At 40.0% G+C, this 24,503-nt stretch overlaps 1 protein-coding gene across 2 annotated transcripts in view; it reads left to right on the forward strand.

Annotated features, from left to right (window-relative positions):
• Positions 1 to 23,943, forward strand: part of akr1a1b (aldo-keto reductase family 1, member A1b (aldehyde reductase)) — a 35,458-nt gene extending 11,515 nt beyond the window's left edge. For both annotated transcript variants that reach the window (XM_043699112.1, XM_043699111.1), the window contains exons 4-10: positions 1,472 to 1,591; positions 4,144 to 4,295; positions 6,872 to 7,067; positions 16,480 to 16,679; positions 20,041 to 20,113; positions 23,059 to 23,145; positions 23,794 to 23,943. In XM_043699112.1, coding sequence (XP_043555047.1) covers positions 1,472 to 1,591; positions 4,144 to 4,295; positions 6,872 to 7,067; positions 16,480 to 16,679; positions 20,041 to 20,113; positions 23,059 to 23,145; positions 23,794 to 23,859 — 894 coding nt within the window. In that variant the 3' untranslated portion in view covers positions 23,860 to 23,943. The remainder of the gene's footprint in view (positions 1 to 1,471; positions 1,592 to 4,143; positions 4,296 to 6,871; positions 7,068 to 16,479; positions 16,680 to 20,040; positions 20,114 to 23,058; positions 23,146 to 23,793) is intronic.
• Positions 23,944 to 24,503: the final 560 nt, after the last annotated feature.

The raw sequence follows: 24,503 nt of genomic DNA on the forward strand, positions 1-24,503 counted from the left end.
TCCCAACCCTCAGACTCAGCACTGCCTTCTTGACCTGCAATCTTCTTCCCGACCTCTCTGCCCCCACCCCCTCTCCGGCCTATCGCCCTCACCTTAACCTCCTTCCACCTATCACATTCCCAACGCCCCTCCCCCAAATCCCTCCTCCCTACCTTTTATCTTAGCCTGCTTGGCACACCTTCCTTTTCCTGAAGAAGGGCTTATGCCCAAAACATTAATTCTCCTGCTCCTTGGAAGCTGCCTGACCTGCTGCGCTTTTCCAGCAACACATTTTTCAGCTCTGATCTCCAGCATCTGCAGTCCTCACCTGCCCCATCCTAGCCAAGTTGAGTAAGTTGTGGTGATGACTCTGCTTGTGCGCTGCTGTTGCCTTCCTAGGAGAGAAGCGCAAATTGCCTGAGGAAGATGGAGTTTAAAAGACTGACTCACTGGGATCACTAAAATCTGATTGAACTACTAACTCAATGTGTCATTTAATTTGCAGTTCACAATTTACATTTAACCCGTGTTTCAGTAATTCATGTTTAACTCATTGTTTCTGCATTGTCAGAACACAGGATTGACTGCGTTTGGTGTTTGCTTTGACTTTTATCATAAAAATTTTGATTTATGAATAGCTAAGACTTCAGTTTTCACTTTTTGGAAAGAAAATATGTTGCTCATCTTTAACATTGTAACAACGCAGCTACAACTTTTCTCTGAAAGCCTATAATTTATAGTATTGCACTAATTTTTTTTATTTAAAACACTAAGGGTCAAGATTCTGTTACTTAAATTCTAGGAGCAGTAATAAGCCAGCTGGCTCCGCCGTTCAATATGACTATGACTAGTCCTCTATCTCAATACAATGTTCTCACTTTGTTTTTCTCTCTGTACCTCTCGATTCCGTTAATATTAACTAAAGTTATCTCTTGAATATATTCAGTGACCAGGCCTCCACAGCCTTTTATGGTAGAGAATTCCACAGTTCATTACTTTTTATTTGAAGAAATACTTCATCTAGTCCTAAAAGATTTGACTTGTCCTGAGACAACCCTGGTTCTAGACTCCCAACCACGAAAAAATGTTCCCTCTGCATCTACAGGTTTTGTGCCCTTTTTATTTAAAAAAAAAAGATTTTTTAAAACCTGCTTTTCTATTCTTGTGACCAAAGTGGATAATCTTTCACTTCATTTCTCCATGGTATACTCCACTTTCCACCTTGTTGCCCCTCACTTGTTTTTCATGCCTTTGCAACCTTGTGTGTCCTCACATTTTTGCATTCCTACCTAACTTTGAATCATCAACAAACATTAATATGTTACATAGATCCTCCCTTTTAACTACTGCACAAAGTGTCTGATTCCTCTTAATGGGCACTGGATATTAAAAACATGTTTCAAATAACAATTCAACTTTGATTTATTCATGCTGGCAGGGACCTTGGAACCGTACATTGGAATGCATGATCTTGTTTGCTGTTTTTGTTCAGGTGAAAGCAGCTGTCTGGAATGCTGTAAAGACAGGTTATCGTCACATAGACTGTGCTGCAGTGTACAACAATGAAGCTGAAATTGGAGAGTTTTTTAAAGAGAATGTCGGTACTGATAAGGTATGATTTAAAGACCTGTTGATGAACCCACATAGTAGAATTAATGAATCCAGATTTGGGTTTATTTTTGATGGCGAATCACAAACCCTGGGTGGGAGGTGTGCAACAAACAACTTGGATTACAAGCTGACTAGTTCATGCAGCATTGCTAACTATGGAACAGAGACTCAGGTGAAGAATTCCTGTGTTTGGCTGTGAAGCCCTTGATATGCACATGCCAAATTTTTCTTGTCCTAGTCCAGTGGGTTTGGCCAAATAAATTCAAATCAAGGCCTGATTGTCACCAGTGAAAGGGGCCAGCATAGGTGTGAAAAATGGCACTCCCTGTACTCTAAGTACCACCCCCCCTACCTTCCAAGCTCACTCTCAACAGAAGACTGTAGGAGGAGTCGTCCATTCAGCCCATCAAGTCTTCTGCCATTCAATGAAGTCATAGCAAATCTGATAATCCTAAATTCTACTTTCCCATACTATCTCTATAACCCTTGATTCCCATACTGACTTAGTCTATCTATCTCAGCCATGAATATAGTTAATTCTCTAACTCTCTCAGCTGTCTATGATAAAGAACTCCAGAGATTGAATGCCCTCAGGAAAAAAAACCTTGTTATGTCTTGCCTAACTAGGTTATGTTCTTCTGTCCTAGACTTCCCACAAAGGAAAACAAGTTCTTTGCACCTCCCCTGTAAAGCCTACAAAAAAAATTGTTTTGATGAGGTCTCTTGTCATTCTTCTAAACTCCAATGAGTGCAAGTCCAACCTACTCCAGTTCCTCAAAGAAAATCTCTACCTGGAATAAACCTCAAGAACTTTTTCTGGACTGCCCCCAATGGTAGTATATCTCCCTTTGATAAGAGGACCAAAACTATTTACAGTATTCCAGCTGTAATCTTGATGAGTGCCTTCTATAGTTTTAGTAAAACTTCCCTACTTTGACATTCCATTCATTTTGAAATAAAGATGAAAAACAGTTCATTTGCATGGATGAATTTATGGGACAAATAGAGCTAAATGGTTTCCATCTAGTTGCTCTAAAAAGCATGTTTACAAAGGGACCAATGCTAGCTAATAACTATCCCAAGATACACCACAGTTTGAAAAGACAAGCAGCATGAAAAAGGAGAATGAGTTGCACTGATGATAAAATATGTCACTTGTGATAAACAGTCATGGCTCAAAAATGAGTAGTAGAATCGATGTGGGTGAAAATTAGCAATGGCAAGGTTCAGAAAAAGGTGGTGGGAGAAGTTTATAGGTCCCTGATGGTAGTTAGATTACTGACCAGAGTATTACACAAGAAATTAGTGTGTAACAGACTCCAGTGCAATAGTTAAGGAGAGCTTTAATCTGTGTGGACAAGACCAATCAAATTGACAAAGTTAGTGTGGAAAATGAGTTTGTGGAATACTTTCATAGTTGTTTCCTGGAGCAACTGAGGACAAAGCAACTTTATATCTAATGCTATGTATAGAGGCAGGGTAAATTTAGTAGTGTCATAGCAAACAACATCTGACAGTGATGATAATGCAATTTGAAATGAAGGATATATTTCCATCCCACCCCATCTGCTTTCCGGAAAGACTGTTCCCTCCACGACTACCTGGTCAGGTCCACGCCCCCTAACAAGCCACCCTCCCCTCCGGGCACCTTCCTCAGCCACCGCAGGAATTGCAAAACCTGCGCCCACACCTCCTGCCTTTACCTGCGAACTTCTGACCCCAATCAATTTTTGAATTATCAACTCACCTTTTTCTTTAAAAAAACCTTGTTAATCCCATTCTATCATGCGTTGACAGGCTTTTCATATTACATCTGAGTTTGCTGGTCACAACAACACTACAAATGAATCAAGAAGTGAAATGTTTTGAATGAAGATATAGATGACTCCATGTTAGAGAATCATGAAATTTATTATATGCTCAATGAGCCTGTTGATTGTTCAACCGCCTCCTGAACAATGTGCGTAGTGTCATTCTCTCATTCTGCCCATAATTCTGCTAATTCTTCCTTTTTCAAATAGCAATATGATTTATGAATGCTTTTTGATTGAAACTGCCAACCCCACACTGTAAGGCATTTTAGACCTTAACCAGTTTGTGTGAGGCGCAGCTTTTCTTCTTGTACTGTTTGCACCTTTTTCTAATTCTTCTAAACATGCTTCTTTCTCGAGCATTTCATAAACAGGAACCTTTTGCTCCCTATCTACTTTATCCAGACCCCTCAGAATTTTGAGTAGCTGTACAAAATCTCATCTGTGTTCTCTGTGGAACACTGTCCTAATTTCTCTACTGTATCTTAAAAAATTAGTTGCAGGAATGCAAACGTTATCCTTGTGAATATTTTCTGCACCTCCTAACATCTTCACCACCTCCTTAAAGTGTGGCACGTCAAACTGGACACAATGCTCTGGCTGAAACTGAACTAGTCTTGTTCAAGTTGAAATTTAGAGAAAATCCTTTTGATCAAAATGATGAACATGTATAGAGATATGTAAAGTTAGAACTTCTGTGCCTTAGAGAAATTTCATTTTTATATGCACATTTTGTTTGTAGATGATAAGACGTGAAGAACTTTTTGTGACCTCCAAGTTGTGGAACACTAAACATCATCCTGAAGATGTGGAAGTTTCCTGCTGCAAATCCTTGGACGACCTGAAGCTCACTTATCTGGATTTGTACCTGATTCACTGGCCTCATGCTTTTGAGTAAGGCGTGGTTAATGTCTACTATAATCCCATTGGCCTTGGATACTTTGAGAATACTTCCTCCCTCCCAATTTTTTTATACAGATTCACTCCATTTCTCTGTTCTCTCCATTTCTTTCCAGTTGGATCAGTTCTCACAATGTCATCTTCCAGACAAATACTTCTAGTATCAAATTAAAAAGAAACATAATCCTGGAAATACTTTACAATGAGGCAACATTTAAGGATAACAACAGATTTGATGTTTCGGTTTGATGATGTAATAGTTATTTTTCTCCCCCTCCACAGTAGTTACCTGGATCATCAATTCTGTCTGTTCGATTTCCTGCATTTTTGTGATTGTCCTTTCCCTTCTTTCCTGTTGTCATGATTCATTTCTACTTGTCCTTGCCTTCCATCCTTTCGGCTTCCACATTCAATGAACCATGTTCTGTCGTCTCTAGAATGACAGCGTTACAAAATTCCCCATTTCTCTTTCAGCAATTCAAAAAACATGCTCCCTCATATCTTAGTCCATGCTTTAGTTGCTTCCAAAATCCCCTGTCCTTACCACGGTGCGTTCAAATGCAAGTGCTGGAGCTTCAATATCTGTTCTTTTAGCTTCTCCCTTCCCAACATAAAAGACTTTAAATCCTCTTCCAGGTGAAATTGCAACTTTATCATCCTGTGTTCATTACAATAATGTGGATTCCCTCACATTATGGGGACCAAAGTTCGGTGGGATGATTGTTTGCGGACCACCTCCGTTGAGCTGCAAATCACTTTTCATTTTACTATTCCCCTCCATTTGAATCTCTGTCCTTTTTTAGCCTTTACACTGTTCTAATGAAGCGCAAGCGTCATCCCATTGTTCAGTTACATACTTAGATTTGTTTCAACAATTTCATACCTTAACCACTGCTCACATTGCTTTCATACAAAAGTTTTTTGTATTGATTCTGCTATTAGCATTTATGTTTCCTTTAAGATATATCTTTATTTCTTTACCTATCCTGTTAGCCTTGCACCATCATCCCAGTGTCATTTACTGTGTCTTGCCTTCCACCCTGTTGCAGGGCTTCCTTTCTGTACTTTCCTCCTCTCCTTCCTTTTCCCTGTAAAGAAAATTGTTCAACACTAATTGTTCTCCTCCATGCTCCCCTATAAAGGTTGAAAGCTTTCTTTTGACTACTTGTGGATGCAGGCCACTGTTTTACATTGAGTCCTGACTAAATCCTTTTCATAGAACATAGAACAGTACAGCACAGAACAGGCCCTTCAGCCCACGATGTTGTGCCGACCATTGATCCACATGTAAGGTAACCCTAATGTACGAACCCTCAAATTTCTGTGACCATATGCATGTCCAGCAGTCTCTCAAATATCCCAAATGACCTCGCTTCCACAACTGCTGCTGGCAACGCATTCCATGCTCTCTCAACTCTGTGTAAAACAGTGGCCTACATCCACAAGTAGTCAAAAGAAAGCTTTCAACCTTTATAGGGGAGCATGGAGGAGAACAATTAGTGTTGAACAATTTTCTTTACAGGGAAAAGGAAGGAGAGGAGGGAAGTACAGAAAGGAAGCCTTGCAACAGGGTGGAAGGCAAGACACAGTAAATGACACTGGGATGATGGTGACATCCCCTCTATACTTTCCGCCAAACAGCTTAAAACTATGACCCCTCGTGTTAACAATTTCTGCCCTGGGAAAAAGTCTCTAGCTATCAACTCTACCTATGCCTCTTATTATCTTGTACACCTCAATTAGGTCCCCTCCCTTCCTTTTTTCCAATGAAAAAAGTCTGAACTCAGTCAACCTCTCTTTGTAAAATAAGCCCTCCATTCCAGGCAGCATCCTGGTAAACCTCCTCCTGAACCCTCTCCAAAGCATCCACATCTTTCCTATAATAGGGCGACCAGAACTGGACACAGTATTCCAAGTGCAGTCTAACCAAAGTTTTATAGAGCTGCAACAAGATCTCACTACTCTTTAAACTCAATCCCCTGTTAATGAAAGCCAAAACACCATATGCTTTCTTAACAACCCTGTCCACTTGGGTGGGAATTTTAAGGGATCTTTGTACCTGCACACCAAGATCCCACTGTTCCTCCACACTGCCAAGAATCCTGTCTTTAATCCTGTACTCGACTTTCAAGTTCGACCTTCCAAAATGCATCACTTCGCATTTATCCAGGTTGAACTCCATCTGCCACCTCTCAGCCCATCTCTGCATCCTGTCAATGTCACGCTGCAGCCTACGGCAGTCCTCTATACTGTCAACGACATCTCCAACCTTTGTGTCATCTGCAAACTTGCTAACCCATCCTTCAATCTCCTCATCCAAGTCATTAATAAAAATTACAAAGAGGAGAGGCCCAAGAACAGAGCCCTGTGGAACACCACTCACCACTGACTTCTAGGCAGAATACTTTTCTTCCACTACCACTCGCACTACCACTCTTTTCACAAAAACAGTTACGTGATCCATTTACATAGCCCAATTACCAATAAGACTCAACATTTGTCAGCCATGCTTGTTCCTTGTACAATATTTGTGTTGCAATTTTACTTATACAATGTTTTGCTGTTTTCAGACGAGGTGACATTGCTTTTCCAAAGAATCCTGATGGCACAATAAGATATGATTTTATTGATTATAAGGAAACTTGGAAAGCAATGGAGACCCTAGTGAAAAAGGGCTTGGTTAAAGCTATTGGACTCTCAAATTTCAACAGTCGACAGATAGATGACATAATTTCAACAGCTACTATCAAACCTGCAGTGTTGCAGGTAAAATATTTTTTGTCTTTTTTTAATAGTATCAAGCTCAAATCACTGCAAACAATTCAGCATGTCATTAATATACGTGGTGATAGTGTGATGACAATGAATGATCATTGACTTGATTTAATTTTGTTTTATTCAAGATTTCCATTTTCCATTTGTTTTTCATATAATCTTTCAGTCTTCCAAAAAATGGATACTGTTGTTCAGGGTGTAATGATCTGAAAGAGTTAATGTTTAGGAGTGTCCGAAGCACCGCCCACTAAAATGTCCTACGAGCTGAGGGAGAGCATGGAGGTGGTCAGGGAAACAATTTAGATTCTTGAAGAAGTAAAATCTACCATATAAATGGTGGTGGTCTCCACAGAAATGTCCATAATATTAAGGTAACTTGTAGGTATAGATGTAGAAGTCATATAGAACAACTACATAAAACAAAAGTAAAATACTGCAGATGTTAGCAATCTATAAGTAAAGAAAGTGCTGGAGAAACTCAGCAGGTCTGGCAGCAGCATGGAGGGAAAAGCAAAGTTAAGATTTTGAGACTTGGTTGACTATGGATGTAATAACCATGAATGTTTAATTTTGGAGATAAGTCATATTGGACTCAAAACGTTAATAGATGCCGCCAGATCTGTGTTTTTCCAGTCTTGTTTCTGTTTGTATGAGTACATCTTATTTTCAACAAGAGTCTGGTTTTAAGAGATAACCAAGAGGTTTTCCTCTACGATACTAGACCAATCAGGTCTTGTAGATTCCTACTAGAAAAAAGGGTGGTGACAGCAAACCTACCAAATAGCTAATTCAGTCAAACGAAAGAAAAGAACATCCTAGTAAGATTCAACAAGACATCAGTGATGTATCATTTCAGACTTAAAAGGACACACAACATCAGGACTGTTTGAAATTTCCTGGAGCTGGAGTTTTAGCTAGTTGAAGGCAGTTACAGATTACATCGGGTGCAAATGGTCTGTAGAAATAGTCTCGAGTCCACATTCAGCCAGTGTCCATGAACGAACATAGTGAACAAGTAAATATACTTTTGTACATATTTGGTAGTGTAGCTCACGAAGTTGCAAAAGAGGCTACAATATTTCAGTAGTAAGGAGTTCATCTCAAAAAATAAATAAGCAGCAAAATTTACAGCTGACCTTGGAGAAACCTGTATGGGGAAGCTCACATCACAGAGCTTTTTAAAGTATAACCTCATTTTTTTTTTTGTTAATCTACAATAGTGAATAGAGTGGATTCCTTTTTGATTTGTTTTGAGATCAGTCTGTTGATTAAACTTTAAAAATATAAAACATAGGTAATAACCTGGAGCAGTACTTCTTAGAGCAATAAGATTGTTATTTCCTGGGTCTGTAGATTAAGATGTAAAGGTGGCATAGAATTGAGTTTTCCTGTCGGATGTGAAAGATTTTTTTTTGCTACTGATGATTATGTCTGCAGGAAGTGTTTGGTTGCGAATATTATTGGCTCGCATGGATCGGTTGGAACAGCAATTAGAGGCAGTAAGGAATTTACAGGAGCTGGGGGTGTGATGGATGGCAATTGCAGGAAGGGAGATAACTGCAGATTCAGGTAGGTGGGTTACTTCCAGAAAAGGGAGGCTGATCGTGCAGGAGTCTCCTGTGGCAATCCCCATCTCAAACAAGTATGCTGTTTTGGAAAATGAAGAAGGTGATGGACTCTCAGGAGAATAAAGAACAAAGAAAATTTACAGCCTAGGAACAGACCCTTCGGCCCTTCAAGCCTGAGCCGATCCAAATGTACTGTCTGAACCTGTCAGTCAATTCCTAAGCATTTGTATCCCTGTGCTCCCCACCTAATCATGCATCTGTCCAGACACATCTTAAATGAATCTACCGTCCCTGCCTCTACCACCTCTGCTGGCAACACGTTCCAAATGCCCACCATCCTCTGTGAAGCCGCATGTATCCCCCTTAAACTTTCCACCTCTCATCCTGAATGCATGACCTCTGGTTATTGAATCCTTCACCCTGGGAAAAAGCTTGTCCCTATCCACCCTGTCTACACCCTTCATGATTTTGTAAACCTCAATCTCCTTTTTTCTAGTGAAAATAAACCTAACCTACTCAACCTCTCTTCATAGCTAGCACCTTCCATGCCAGGCAACATCCTCGTAAACCTTCTCTGTACCCTGTCCAAAGCGTCCACATCCTTTTGTTAATGTGGCGACCAGAACTGTACACAATATTCTAAATGGGGCCGAACCAATGTCTTGTACAATTTTAACATGACTTGCCAGCTCTTATACTCAATATCCCGTCTAATGAAGGCAAGCATACTATATGCCTCCTTGACCACTCTATCCACCTGTGCAGTAACCTTCAGGGTACAATGGACCTGCACTCCCAGATCTCTCTGCCCATCAACTTTTCCCAAGGCTCTTCCATTCATTGTATAATTCGCTCTAGGATGTCGCACTGAAAGCCAGGTTTCTGGTATTGAGACTGGCTCTCTTGTAACGAGGGGTATGTCAAGTTCAAAGTTTGTGAGAAGATTTGTAGCTCGGATGCTCGTTGTGGTTCTGTTCGCCGAGCTGGGAATTTGTGTTGCAGACGTTTCGTCCCCTGTCGCAGACAACAACTCATCAGGACGAAGGACCCGATACCCAGCATGAGCAAAACCAATGTAGCGTACAAAGTCCCACGCAAGGACTGCACAAAACACTACATAGGACAAACAGGAAGACGGCTAACGGTCCGCATCCATGAACACTAACTAGCCTCGAAACGACACGACCAGCTACCCTTAGTAGCCACACACTGATGACAAGCAGCATGAGTTCTAAAGGGACAACGCTACTATTATAGGACAAGCCAAACAGAGAACAGCCGGGGAATTCCTAGAGGCATGGCATTCACCCACAGATTCAATCAATAAGCACATCGACCTGGACCCAATAAACCAGCCACTGCAGCGGACAGCTGGAACTGACAACCGGAAGTGGCAGATACAAATTGCTATAAATGCCAGAGGAAACATCAAAAAGTGCTTCACAGGAGGCTCCCAAGCACTGAGGATGTCACCTAGACAGGGGACGAAACGTCTGCAACTTGAATTCCCAGCTCAACGAACAGTATGTCAAGTTCGTAGCAATCAATTGTGATAGGCGACTCTAGTCAGAGGCACAGACATTTCTGCAGTCGACTGTGAGATATCAGAATGGTGTGTTGCCTCCCTGATGCCAGGATCAAGGATATCTGAGAGAATGCAGAATATTCTCAAGGGGAGATGGTCCTGAGGAGATAGTGAGGAACGAGATCAGTCTGAGAATGGTAATTTGGGGAAATGAGCAAGTCAAACAGTTGGGGCAGGCAGAAACAAAGCTGAGAATGAGGTAGGACTGATTTTAAAGTACATTTATGTCAGTGCAAGAGGCCGAATGGGTCAGGTAGATGAACTCTGCATAGTTGGAAACGGACTGGACTATCATAGCAATTACAAAATTGTGGCTCAGGGATGGACAGGACTGGCAGCTTACTATTGTAGGGTATAGATGCTATAGGAAGGAGGGGGTGGGGTGACGAGAGTAGTGGGGAGTGGTACTTTTGATTAGACATAACTATGGCTGTACTTAGGGAGGATATTTCTGGGAATACATCCAGGGAAGTTATTTGGGTGGAATTGAAATAAGAAAGGGATGACCACCTTTATTTGGATTATAGTATAGACCTCCAAATAGTCAGCGGGAAATTAAGAAACAAATTTGTAAGGAGATTTCTGTTATATGTAAGAATAATAGGGTGGTTATGGTAGGGGATTTTAGACTGGGACTGCCATAGTGTTAAGAGTTTAGATGGAGAGGAATTTGTGTACAAGAACATTTTCTGTTTCAATACATGGATATACTCACTAGAGAAGGTGCAAAACCTAACCTCCTCTTGGGAAATAAGGCAGAACAGATGACTGAGGTGTCAGTGGGAAAGCAGTTTAGAGCCAGTGACCATAATTCTATTAATTTTAAAATAGTGGACAGTAAAGAATAGGCTGGATCTAAAAATTGAAGTTCTAAATTGGAGGAAGGCCAATTTTTGGCGGTATTAGGCAAGAACTTTCAAAAGTTGATTAGAGGTGAATGTTTGCAGGTAAAGGGACAGCTGGAAAATGGGAAGTCTTCAAAAATGCGATAATCAGAGTCCAGAGATAGTATGTTCCTGTTATGGTGAAGGGTAAGGCTGGTAGATGTAGGGAACGCAGGATGACTACAGAAATTGAAGTTTAGGTCAATAAAAAGAAGCGTATGTCAGGTATATATAGTGGCGATCAAGTGAATCCCTAGAGTATAAAGGCTATACTGAAGAGGGAAATCAGGAGGGCAAAAAGGGGACATGACATAGCTTTGGCAAATAGGGGTAGGTGAATCCAAAGTGATGATATAAATATATTTAAGGATAGAAGGGTAACTAGGGAGAGAAGGGCCCCTCAAAGATCAGCAAGGCAGCGTAAGTGTGGGACTGCAGGAGATGGGGGAGATATTAAGCAAGTATTTTGTGACCGTGTTTATTATGGAGAAGGATATGGAAGACATAAAACGTGGGGGAGAAAAAATAGTGACATCCTGAAGAATGTCCATATTACAGAGGAGGTGGTGGTGGACAACTTACAATGAAGGTAGATAAGTCCCCAGGACCTGATCAGGTGTACCCTAGAACTCTGTGGGAAGCTTGGGGAGTGACTGCTGGGTGCCTTGCTTAGAATATTTATATCATCGATAGTCACAGGTGAGGTGCCAGAAGACTTAGTAGTTAGCTAACGTAAGAAAAGTGATAAGGAAAAGCTAAGGAACTATAGACAGGATTTACATGTTTTTGGAAAGGCACATACTGATTAGGGATATTCAATATGACTTTGTGTGTGGGAAATCGTGTCTCACAAACTTGATTGAGTTTTTTGAAAAAGTAAGAGGATTAATGAGTCCAAGAGTGGTGGATGTGATCTATATGGATTTTAGTAAGGCGTTCAACAAGGTTCCTCATGATAGACTGGTTAGCAAGGTTTGACCACATGGAATACAGGGAGAACTAGCCATTTGGATCCACAACTGGCTTGAAGATAGAACAAGGATCAGTGTTGGGTGCACTGTTTTTCTTCTTTTGGATGTGAACATAAGAGATACGGTTAGTATAGGTTTGCAGATGATACCAAATTAAGTGGTGTAGTGGACAGGAAAGAAGACTATCTCAGAGTACAATGGAATCTTGATCAGATGAGCCAATAGATAGGCGTGTCAGATTGAATTTAGTTTTAGCTAAATGTGAGGTGCTGCATTTTGGAAAGGTAAATCGGGGCAGGACTTGTACACGTAATGGTAAGGATCTGGGGTGTGTTGCTGAAAAAAAGAGACCTTGGCATGCAGGTTCATTGTTCCTTGAAAGTGAAGTTTTAGGTAGACAGCATAGAGAAGGCAGCATTTGGTATACTTGCTTTTATTGGTCAGTGTATTGAGTGTAGGAATTGGGAGGTTATGTTGTGGTTGTTCGGGGCATTGGTTAGGCTACTTTTGGATTTGTGTGTGAGATGCTGGTCTCCCTGCTATAGGAAGGATGCTGTGAAACTTGAAAGATTTACAACAATGTTGCCAGGGTTGGAAGGTTTGAGCTATAGAGAGAAACTGAATAGACTAGTGTTATTTTGCTTGGGGTGTCAGAGGCTGAGGGGTGATTTTTTTATGGAGATTTATAAGATCATTATGGGTAGGGTAAATAGATAAGGTCTTTTCCATGGTTTGTAGGGGGGATGAAGTCCACAACTAGAGGGCATTGGTTTGAGGGGAGAGATTTAAAAGGGACCCAAGGGGCAATGTTTTTATGCAAAGGATGGTGCATGTATGCAATGAGCTGCCAGAGAAAGTGTTGGAGGCTGGTACAAATATAACATTTAAAAAGGCACCTGAATAGGAAGGGTTTGGAGTGATATGGGCCAAATGTTGATTAAGTTAGGATATCTGGTTGGCATGGACAAGTTGGACCAAAGCATCTGCTTCTGTGCTGTACGTCTCTGTGACTATGTACTGAAAGCCTTTCATAATTCATCTCCAAGCAAATAAAATTCTGGAAAAAGCAAGATTTAATAGAAGAGTTCCTTCAGGAAAATCCATATCATTTCATTCAAGATCTCCACAGATTAGTGGAAAATGTGACTGTTAGTTTTAAACTCATAATTAATCTTAGATTTATATGGTCAAAAAGGTGAGACTCTAGAAAAGCTGCTCAGATAATGAGTGAAGCAGAACTCTGAAAGCAAAACAGATTAAACCTAAGAATAAGATAGACTTTTCACAGATCGAAATCCTCTTTTGATTTAATTGTTGTCACATATACAGGAGAGAGTGATATTTTGCATGCCATACAGACAGATCGTACCATTCAAAACCCATCGAGGTAGCAGACCAGAGTACAGAATGCTGCCCCAGAAAAGTGCAGAGAATGATCCCAAATAACATTTGAGAGGTCCATTCAGAAGTCTGAAAGCAGCCCGAGGAGAAGCTGTTCTTGAAACTGTTTGTAAGCATATTCAAACTTTTATATCTTCTGCCTGATGGAAGAGTGTGCAACTGGGGTGGGAGGGGTCTTTGATTATGTTGTTTGCTTTCCCGAGGCCGTGGAAGTATAGATAGAATCAATGGATGGAAGGTTAGTTTGCATAATGGACTGAGCTATGTTCATGGCTCTATAGTTTCTTGGCGGTCTTGAGAAGAGCAGTTGCCATTCCACACTGTGATGCACCCAGATAGGATGCTTTCTATGGTGCATCTATAAAAGTTAATAAGAGTCTGAGATATACCAAATATCCTGAGCCTCCTGAGGAAGTACTTGTGCTTCCTTGGCCACTATGTCAATATGGGTGGACCAGGTAATCATCACTCGCAGGAACATGATGCTGTCCATCATCATTATCCCTACCATTGATGCTGACAGGGGCATGCCCTCCACTCCTCTTCCTGACCAGCTCCTTCATTTTGCTGACATTGCCAGAGAAATTGTTGCCTTCACCCATGCCACTCAGCATACAATTTCTTGCCTGTTTTCTGTCTCCTCATTTTTGAGATCCAACCTACAATGGTGGCAGTAAATTTATAAATGGAGTTGGGGCAGAATTTGGCCAAACAGCTGAGTGTATAAGGGGTATGTTGGGGACACTGAGTACACTGCCTTGTCAGACAATGGTGTTGAGGGTTATGGAGGAGGAGATGATGTTGCCTATTCTTACTCATTGTAGAACATAGGTCAGGAAGTTGAGTATCCAGTTAGAGTGGAGAGCAGAGACCTGGGTCTCCGAGTTTAGAAATCAGCTTTTATTGGAATTATGGTGTTGAAGGCAGAACTGTAGTCAATATGTGGGTGCCTGATGTAGTTACCCTTGTTTTTCCAGATGTTCCAGGGATGAGTGTAGGACAAGGGAGATGGTGTCTGTTATGACCCTGTTGTCAGTAAGAGCATTGCAAAGGATCAAGTCAATTTAGTCCGCTGGAGTTGATGTCAGCCATGATTAACCTTCTAATTATGGAAGTCAGCTGCTAGGCATTTGAGGCACGCTGCATGATCTGTCTTTGGCATCGGGATGATAGTGGCCTTGAAGCAGGTGGGGACTTCAAATCCTATTAAGAAGAGGTTAAAGATGTTTGCAAATACACTCTCCATCTGGTTCACATAGGATCTGATTGCACAGCCAGGCACTCTGTCTGGGCCAGTCGCTGTCTGTTCATTCTCAAGAAAGCAAATCTAATGTCTGCAGTGGTGACCATCAGTACACGTGCATCCGATGCTGTTGAGATAGGTGATATCATTTCACTGACCTTCTGTTCAAAGCAAGCATTGAGCTTGTTGGGTAAAGATATACTGTTGTCACGATTCTGTTTGACTTTGCTTCGTAGTCCAATATGTTGTGTAAAGCCTTGCCACAAATAACGGATACCCATCTGCTTGGTCTGTATCTCAAGCTTAGCTTGGTATTATCTCGTGGCATATTTGATGACCCTCAAAGATCATACCTGGATTTTCTGTATAGGTCAGGGTTATTTGACTTGTACGCCTCAGACCTGGACTTTACCAAACAGTAGATCTCCTAGTTCATCCATGGTTTCTGGTTGAGGTATTTATTTATTAAGATACAAAATCCCTAAAAAGTGACATGAGAAACTAATAAATCAGTAAAATCAACACTCGCTACTAATGATCATGGTCACTGCTGCAAACCCAGGTACAAGTGCATATTTATGCGCTTCTGTGGGAATATGATTCAAATAACTTGAATAAATCAAATCAAATTTTTGTCACATGTTCGGAGATTATAATGAATCTTTTTGTTTTGCATGCTATCCAGGCAAACCATACCTTATGTAAGCACATCCGGATAATAGAACAGAATGCAGCCTATAGTGTTACAGCTGCAGAGGAAGATCAACTTTAATGTGTTTTGCTTAATGCAGTGGTTTTCAGAAACTGAATTAATGCATTAATTGAGGATTGCATATATTTGTCAATTGGCATCTCATTTTTTAAGCTTGATACGGGAGTAAGTGTCACTATATAATCAGTGTGTTGTGGTTAATCAAATACCATCTTCAGCTGACAGCATTAATGTAGTCCAGGAGGAACAGCACTGAAGACGAAGGTATGCTACAAGCAACTCTGCAATACTATCAGATAGTATAGAGTTTATGCATAATATAGCAATCAAGAATTCTCACTCGAGCATGATTGTTTGTTTGTTTTGACCTTGATAATGAAGTGACAGGAGGATTAGTCCAAATCAAGGAATGGCCAGTAAAAAGATTTTGCAGGGCTTAATAAGTGCATAGCGGAAACTAAACAAGTCCAAATTCATTGGCAAAATAAACATTTCTTGAAAAACATGTGACTATACTGGATTAATAGAAATGTTTTCCATTGCTGTCAATGGCAAAAAGAGTTCAGATTGCAAAATTCAGCAACGCTGTGGGTTCTCTCAAATAATCTAATATCTAATGAGCAGTATTAAGCACTTCAGTTAGACTACTTGAATATGTGAATTCACTGATCCTAGATGGGGCAAAGCAGTTAATAATAATAATAGGGAGGAAACTTGGGAAGTTGGATATATGTTTGTGGTTTAATACTGATATGTATCTAAAACCTCACCTGTTATGATATTACATAGATTTGGGGAGGAGGGAAATCAGTTTAGGATCTTGAAGGAATTAGACCTGCTATCTACGTAGCCTTCATTAGTCTCTAACAATGTCTCTTGTATTAATCGAAGTTATAAATAGTTGCTGTAAATATCATATCCACTGTAAATAGTTTTCCTGCAACTTACTGTGCACCTAAACTAAGGTTTTTAGATCTAGCAATTACACATAGATCCTGGTGATGCATGACTTAAAATACATTTTATTTTGTATTATTAGATTGAATGCCATCCATATCTTGCCCAGAATGAGCTGATTGGACATTGCCAGAAACATGGATTAGTGGTGACAGCATACAGTCCTCTTGGTTCCTCTGATCGGTTGTGGAAAGTACCAGATGAACCAGTGTTACTTGAAGATACCAACATTAAAGCTATAGCTGAAAAACATGGGAAATCCCCTGCTCAAGTTATGCTCAGGTACAAGCAAGGACTGTATCAACGAATACTTGGAAAGATAAATCTATTGGTAAAAGAACTAAGCTTAAGTTCCTTGAATCATGCTATTTTCTATTGCCATTTAAGGTATTAGATAGAGCTTTTAAAAAAGCTACTAAAGAAATAAGCAGCAGATGAAATACGAGTAAGTTGGCTAGTAATATGAAAGAAGATTTGCACAAATTTGTTTCAATATTTTAAAAAGTGAGAGAGCCAAGAGTGGACATTTCCTCATTCGAAAATGAGGCTGGAGCAGTACTAATGGGGAAACAAAGAACAAGCGTTCAACAAAGTTCTCGTGGTAGACTGCTTAGTACAGTCAGATCACATGGGATCCGGGGGACCTAGCCAATTGGCAAACTTGGCTTGAAGGTAGGAGACAGTAGGTGGTGGTAGAGGGTTCCTTTTTCAGACTGGAGGCCTGTGACCAGTGGTGTGCCACAAGGATCCGTGCAGAGTCTACTACTTTCTGTCATTATTTAAACATTTGAATGTGAATGAGTACAGTTAGTGAGTTTGCAGATGACCCCAAAATAGGTGTAGTGGATAGTGAAGGCAATTACTGCAGAGTACAATGAGGACCTTGATCAGATGGGCCAATAGGCCGAGGAGTGGCAGATGGAGTTTAATTTAGTTAAATGTGAGGTGCTGCATTTTGGTAAGGCAAGTCAGGGCAGGGCCCTGGGGTGTGTTGCCAAACAGACGTGGGGGTGCAAGATGCATAGTTCACAGATAAACTGGGTAGTTGTTTGGCACGCTTGGCTTCATTAGTCAGAACATAGTAAAAAGGAGTTAAGAGGTCATGTTGCAGCTGTATAGGCCACTTTTAGAATATTGCATTCAATTCTCATCCTATAAGAAAGATGTTGTTACACTTGAGAGAGTCCAGAGAAGATTTACAAGGATGTTGTAGGGATTGGAGGATTTGAGTTATGAATATGTTTGCCAAGCTGATTTGCAGATGATTTGTCTCCTGTCCAGGTTAAATCTTCAGTGCTTTAAAACTTCCTGTGAAGCCCTGCTGTACAGTGCCTTCTGGAATTTATTTGGTTCTGTTTCTGCTGCTTTCAGTTCTGGTTGTTCATTATAGTGGCTGACGTATTGGGTCGAGGTCAATGTGCTTGTTGGTGGAGTGTGTGGCTGAGTGCCATGCTTCCATTAATTTTCTGGCTGTCCAATGATCATTGTGTTGTCCCAGTCAAACGTAGCCACAACCATGACAACCAGCACCTGAGCTACAAATCTTTACACAAAGATTAAGTTATAGGGAAAAACTGAATAGACTGGGACTTAGAGATTTGTAATGTAGTGAGGGGCATGGATAGGGTGATTAGCCAAGGGGAGAGAGGAAAGATGTAAAAAGGAGCTGATGGGTAACTTTTTCATGCAGAGGGTGGTGCGTATAGGGGTGATTGGACAAAAGTGGCATATGGAATACAAGATCAGGTTATACATGTTGGCAGAAAAAATAGAGACATAGACTATTTCTAAATGGGGGAATGTTTTAAAATACAAAGGGATTTGGGAGTCCTAGTTCAGGTTAACATGCAGATTAATTTGGCAGTTAGGAAGGCAACTGTAATGTTAACATTAAGTTCAAGTGAACTAGAATTCAGAGTAGAAATGTACTGTCGAACCTGTATAAGGCTCAGGTCAGACAGCATATGGAATATTGAGTAGTTTTGGGTCAATATCTCAGGAAAGATGTGCTGACCTCCAAAGGAGGTTTACAAGAATGATCCTTAGGATGAGGGTCATGTTGTATGACATGTGGTTGAGGACTCTAGATCAGTACTCATGGAATTTAGAAGAGTGTTTGATTCATTTGAAACTTACAGGATACTGAGAGGCCTGGAATAGAGTAGATATGAAGATGATGTTTCAATTAGTAGGAGAGATTAAGACCTAAGGGGACAGCCTCAGTATGAAGAATTGAGATGAGATGGAATTTCTTGAGTCAGAGGATTGTTAATCTGTGAACCTCATTGCTGCAGAGGGCTGTGGAGGCCAAGTCATTAAAGATAGGTTTAAGACAGGTTCTTGATTGGTAAGACAATCAAGGGTTTCAGGGAGAAGGTAAGAGATTGTATTTGAGAAACATCAGCCAAGGTTAAATGGCAGAACAGATTTGATGGGCTGAATGGCCTAATTCTGCTTCTATGTCTCAAGGGTCTAAATTATAAACAAGGAAATGATCAGTTCTTTTGAACTTTGGTGCTTTTGCAGGATGCTTAGGGTGAAAAGGATCGACAAATGTACAACCAAATGAGTATTTGCTTCAGGTCGGAGGTGGTAACATATTTATTAGTGGTGGACGAACTTAGGTTGAAATACTTGAAATTTGTTAAGAAGCGGTAGTTTATGAAAGATGATGTTGGAAGGAAAGCTAGAGGGAAAGCGTAGTGTAGGTAAGCAGAAAACTGGATTGCGTGATAACACCTTGAACTTAATATCTTGGGTTTCATGAGGACACTGAGAATGACAAAGATCAATACGGTCAAAGCTTTCCATAATCTTTTCAGGTCAGAGGACGGAGCGGGTTTTACCCCATAAACCTACCTGCACCACCATCACCGCAGAATATTAATGTATACGCGATGAGGATTAAAACGGTTCAATCAAAATAATCCCAAAGGAGAATTAACTATAGTCAGTTGGGTTTTCAAACTAGCTTTTTGTGGTCTGTCAGAAAAATACATTGTAATATATAGTCTAGATATGACTGCCACAGTTGAAAGTATTGGACAGGACTCTTAATGGCTATTAATGCCATGCACTTTAACCCATTTGAGAAAAGTTTCTGCTTTGCCTGGCAACTGTAGGTAATGTTGTTAACCGGGCTTCCTTCCATTCCCTCAGCCACTGGGTGTAGTCCTTGCAATTGTAAACACCTGAGTGATACAATTTGTGTTCCATGTTCCAAGTGATATACTGATGGCTCTCTTGCTCGCAGTCTCACTATCACTCTCAAATTGCTGTAAAAGCTCAGCAGGTCTGATGGCATTTGTGGAGAAAGAAAGTTAAATTTTTGAATCTGATAATGAATCTTCAAGAATTATAGGAACACAATTGCTAACTCTTTCTTTCTCTTTCCAGAGATTCTGCTAGGATTACTGAATTTTTTCCAGTACTTTGCCATTTGTGACCATATCTTAAATAAAAACAATGATTCTCTTCTGTTCTGATATGTTAAATTGTGAAAGTTTTTCATATGGCAATGATACAGTCCTGTGAGGGCTCATCACCATTGATCAATGAGTTAGAATTAATATATTGAATTTTTTTACTCTTAAGCTTTCCATAATCTTTTCATGTAACCTCATTAGATGCCTTTCCTCTGCAGATGGCAGGTACAACGTGGAGTGGTAGCCATTCCCAAGAGTGTCAATCCAGCACGAATTGCCCAAAATCTTCAGGTAACGTGGCTGTTTTATGAATGTTAAGATTAACTCTATTTCTGTTAGTTATAGAAACAAAGATTGTGTTTGTTATACATGCAGTGGTTCTCCATTTAATGATCTTGTGATGAAAGGGCAGGTAAGAATGACAAAAGCCATTCCACCTGCAATAGGACCACTGCATACCCGAATTAATATCCACGCCCCTTTTAATAATGATTTCCACAGTTTATCCACGTGTTACTGAATGAAATGTAACCAATTTTTCATTAACCCAAATCTGCGTATTAGTTGAATGACTTTTCTCAGCACTGTCAACAATGTGCACATGTCTATTTCTTTACTACCAGAACTGGATACAGAATTATTATACTTGATGATCAGATTTTGAGCTACAGGTAGTTCTTGTGTAAAATTGCACAATAAAAATAGCATTTAAGACGATTGCATTGCCAACACTATAGCCAACACACATTTTAAAAGTCTCGCGTTAGAAATCGTGTCCCTATTTGTCAATCATGTTGCCAATTCATGTTGACGAAACATACATTATTGCAGAATGACCTGTATTTACAGTTTCCCTCCCATTGGTCCCAATACTTACATTGGTGTTATCATACAGTTAGCATGGTTTCCTAAAGAAATCCTGCTTGACAAATATGTAAGTTTATTTCTATACAAGTAACAAGCAAGATAGATAAACGGGGACCTTGGCTGTAATATAGTTGGATCAATTGTGTTAGCGTACTTTTAACAAGAAAAGAATTGTTGGAAATACTATATAGTATGGTTAGAGGTTTGGCTTACTAGTTGAAGACAGACAGTTGGGATAAAGGGGAATTTCACGCGTGGCAGTCTGTAAATAATGGAGAACCACGGGGATCAGAGCTTGAGGCACAATGATGTTCATGAGTGTGTTCTACATTCTTCTGTTTCATAATTGACTTAAAATATGATCTGCGCCATTCAAGTGACCAATGATCTAAATACGGTCATGGTTCGTACATCTGGATAGGTGGTTTTGACTTGTTTGGATTGTGGCTGGGATAAATTCCTTTCTCAACCAAAGTTTTTGATACAGTCATTCAGGGTAATTGTCTCTGGGCTTTCTAGACCAGTTGGTGCCAATTGATGGTGGTAAAGGTCATATTGTGTGGTGTTGCAGATATTTGGCTACCTTCAAAACTGCAGCTACAAATGTTGTCCCAGACTTCTAAAAATCCAGTCAATGGTTTTCAGCCAGTAAATGCAAAGTCCCTTTTCCTTGGAGAGTTGGAGACTGAGGGGTTATAGAGGTTTATGAAATAATGAGGGGCATGGTGAGGGGAAATAGAGGAGAAGGTCTTTTCCCTGGGGTGGGTGAGTTCAGAACTAGAGGGCATAGATTTAAAATGAGAAGGAGAAGATTTAAATGGGACCTAAGGTACAACTTTTTCATGCAGCGGGTGGTGCATGTTTGGGATGAGCTGTCAGAGGAAGTGGTTGAGGCTTGTACAACTAATAACATTTAAAAGGTGTCTGGATGGGAATATGAATAGGAAGCGTTTAGAAGGACATGGGCCAAATGCTGGCAAATAATACTAGATTAATTTAAGATATCTGGTCAGCATGGTTGAGTTGGAATGAAGGGTCTGTTTCTATGTTGTATATCTCTGACTCTAACGTATGTGGACAAAATGACTAAGTAATAAGCTATTATCAAAGTTATTAGGAAAGTGATTAAAGTGTAAAACATGTTTATAATTAAAATTCCATCACCTGACTATTTTACCCAAAGCTTTCATGGACTAAAATAATTTTTGAAAGGACACTGTACTAAAATTAGCTTTTTATTTTAAAAAAGATAAATCAAGACAATTAAAACCGTGTCAAGAAATTTTCATTTCCTGCTTTTTAATTCAGACTGTATGATTTCATATATTGGAGACAGATTATCTGTGTACTATCCAGTCTCTCCGATTCTGCCTCTGTCTCTTATACACATTCCACCAGGTCAAACATCACCAGGTGAAAAAGCACATTGAGAAAATAACTATTTGCTAAAAACTCTTGATATTTATGAATGTTGGCACTGCTGAGGATACTGGTCAACAATTTAACTGCCATCATGCATTCAAAAATTTAGCATTTTTTTGTAATCACTCATGGGACGTGGGCATTACTGGCTCCATCAGCATTTATTGCCTCTCCTTGGTTGCTCTTGAGATGATAAGCTGTCGTCTTGAATTGCTGTAGTCCATGTGCTGTCGAAGCGATTGTTAACTGCTTGGTAAGCCACTCAGATTTAAGAGTCAGCCACGTTGATTTAGACTACTTAGTGTGGAAACAGGCCCTTCGGCCAAACAAGTCCACACTGACCCTCCGAAGAGCAACCCACCCTGACCCATTCCCCTACATTTACCCCTTCACCTAACACTACGGGCAATTTAGCATGATCAATTCACCTAACCTGCACGTTTTTGGACTGAGGGAGGAAACCGGAGCACCTGGAAGAAACCCACGCAGACACAGGGAGAATGTACAAACTCCACACAGACAGTTGCCCGAAGGTCAGGAGTGATGTGTGGTCAGATCAGTTATGGGTGGCAGATTTCCTTCCCTGAAGAACATTTGTTAACCAGTTGAATTTTTCCAATAACCAGCAGTGGTTATTCAGTATTCCTCTTTGTTAATGCAGGTAGATTATTGAATTTGAATTCAATCATCTGGTGATCGGATTCAACCTGGGTTTCCAGAACATTAGCTGAGTTCCTGGAATAGCAATGCAACAATAATATCATTGGGTTTATGTCTCCCCAAATCAAGGACTTTTGAACTGCATACCATTATTTCTCTGTACAACCCACACTTTCTTTTTTTCCTCAAACTTATTGTCCTTTTTTGTCATGTTTTTGCCACCTTGGTTCGCAGTTAATAAAATTATTTTCTTTCCACTCAATCTTGTAATTGTTATTCTCTTCTAGGTGTTTGATTTCAGCTTGACTGAAGATGAGATGAAAAGAATTGGAACTCTCAACAGAAACTGGCGTTACATTGTGCCAAAAATTCAAGTAAGTGTAGAAAGTCTTGCCATACCCTTGCATAAAATCCTGTCTCTCCCAAATGAGACCTATATAACGCATAGATGAAAGCAGTTGAATTTCAGTCAAAGCTGAGACTGCGATATCGATTTCCATCGAGTACTATGTAGCCAGAACTAATTATGTATTCAAATTTATATTCCCACTTGCATCCAGAATATTAAATTGCTCCACCTTCCCTGTAAAATAGGGAAACATTTTAAACTATTTTATCTTTGCATCTCAAGTGGCTTTGTATGTAGCATTTGTTTACATAGCAATAAATCTGAATTCTAAAATCACTTCCATACATGAACTTTAACGGATCATAGTTTAAATTTGAGTAGTAGCAGCATCTACTCTGATCATGTTTTCAATATTGGTAGTGCATTGGATTTCTTTGGAGACTGTTTGAAAATTATCTGTCATTAGTTATGAGGTTCTCCCTCAAGTCACTTAAACTACTATTTGATTCATTTTTAGCCCTGGTACAGTGTTGAAGTCACTCTCTTAAATCTTGTGTTCAATACTAAAATGCAACAAATTATTAAACATTTAGTTAATAATTAGGTGTGTGGATTGTGTGCATAGTAATGTCATATTTCTTGAACTAATACCTTTTTCTCCTTGTTAATACAGGTTGGCAATGAATTTGTACACAGAGATGCGCAACATCCCTATTACCCTTTCAATGATCCATATTAATGCTTCTGCCTGACGTGTTTGTAACGTTGCATGAAAATCAACTTCTTACTCTACTTGTATGAGTCCATAAATAAGTAATCTTCAGAACCATTGTCATATTTTGTAGCTTTTTAGATACTCAATACTGATTCTATATAATGTTAGTTTGATATAAAATGTTTGAAACCAAAATAGAGGAGAAAAGGAAACTGCTATTCAAGTTTTCCTTGCCCTGATTTCCCTTCTATAAAAAGAACGGATCTTGATAGAGAAACAGTTTAAGACCATAAGACATAGGAGCGGAAGTAAGGCCAATCGGCCCATCGAGTCCACTCCGCCATTCAACTCCACTTACCTGCATTCTCCCCGTAGCCCTTAATTCCTTGTGACATCAAGAATTTATCAATTTCTGCCTTGAAGACATTTAGCGTCCCAGCCTCCACTGCACTCTGCGGCAATGAATTCCACAGGCCCACCACTCTTTGGCTGAAGAAATGTCTCCGCATTTCTGTTCTGAATTTACCCCCTCTAATTCTAAGACTGTGTCCACGGGTCCTAGTCTCCTCGCCTAACGGAAACGGTTTCCTAGTGTCCACCCTCTCCAAGCCATGTATTATCTTGTAAGTTTCTATTAGATCTCCCCTTAATCTCCTAAACTCCAATGA

Source organism: Chiloscyllium plagiosum, chromosome 11 (genome assembly GCF_004010195.1).
Source record: "Chiloscyllium plagiosum isolate BGI_BamShark_2017 chromosome 11, ASM401019v2, whole genome shotgun sequence".
Classification (NCBI taxonomy): Eukaryota; Metazoa; Chordata; class Chondrichthyes; order Orectolobiformes; family Hemiscylliidae; genus Chiloscyllium; species Chiloscyllium plagiosum.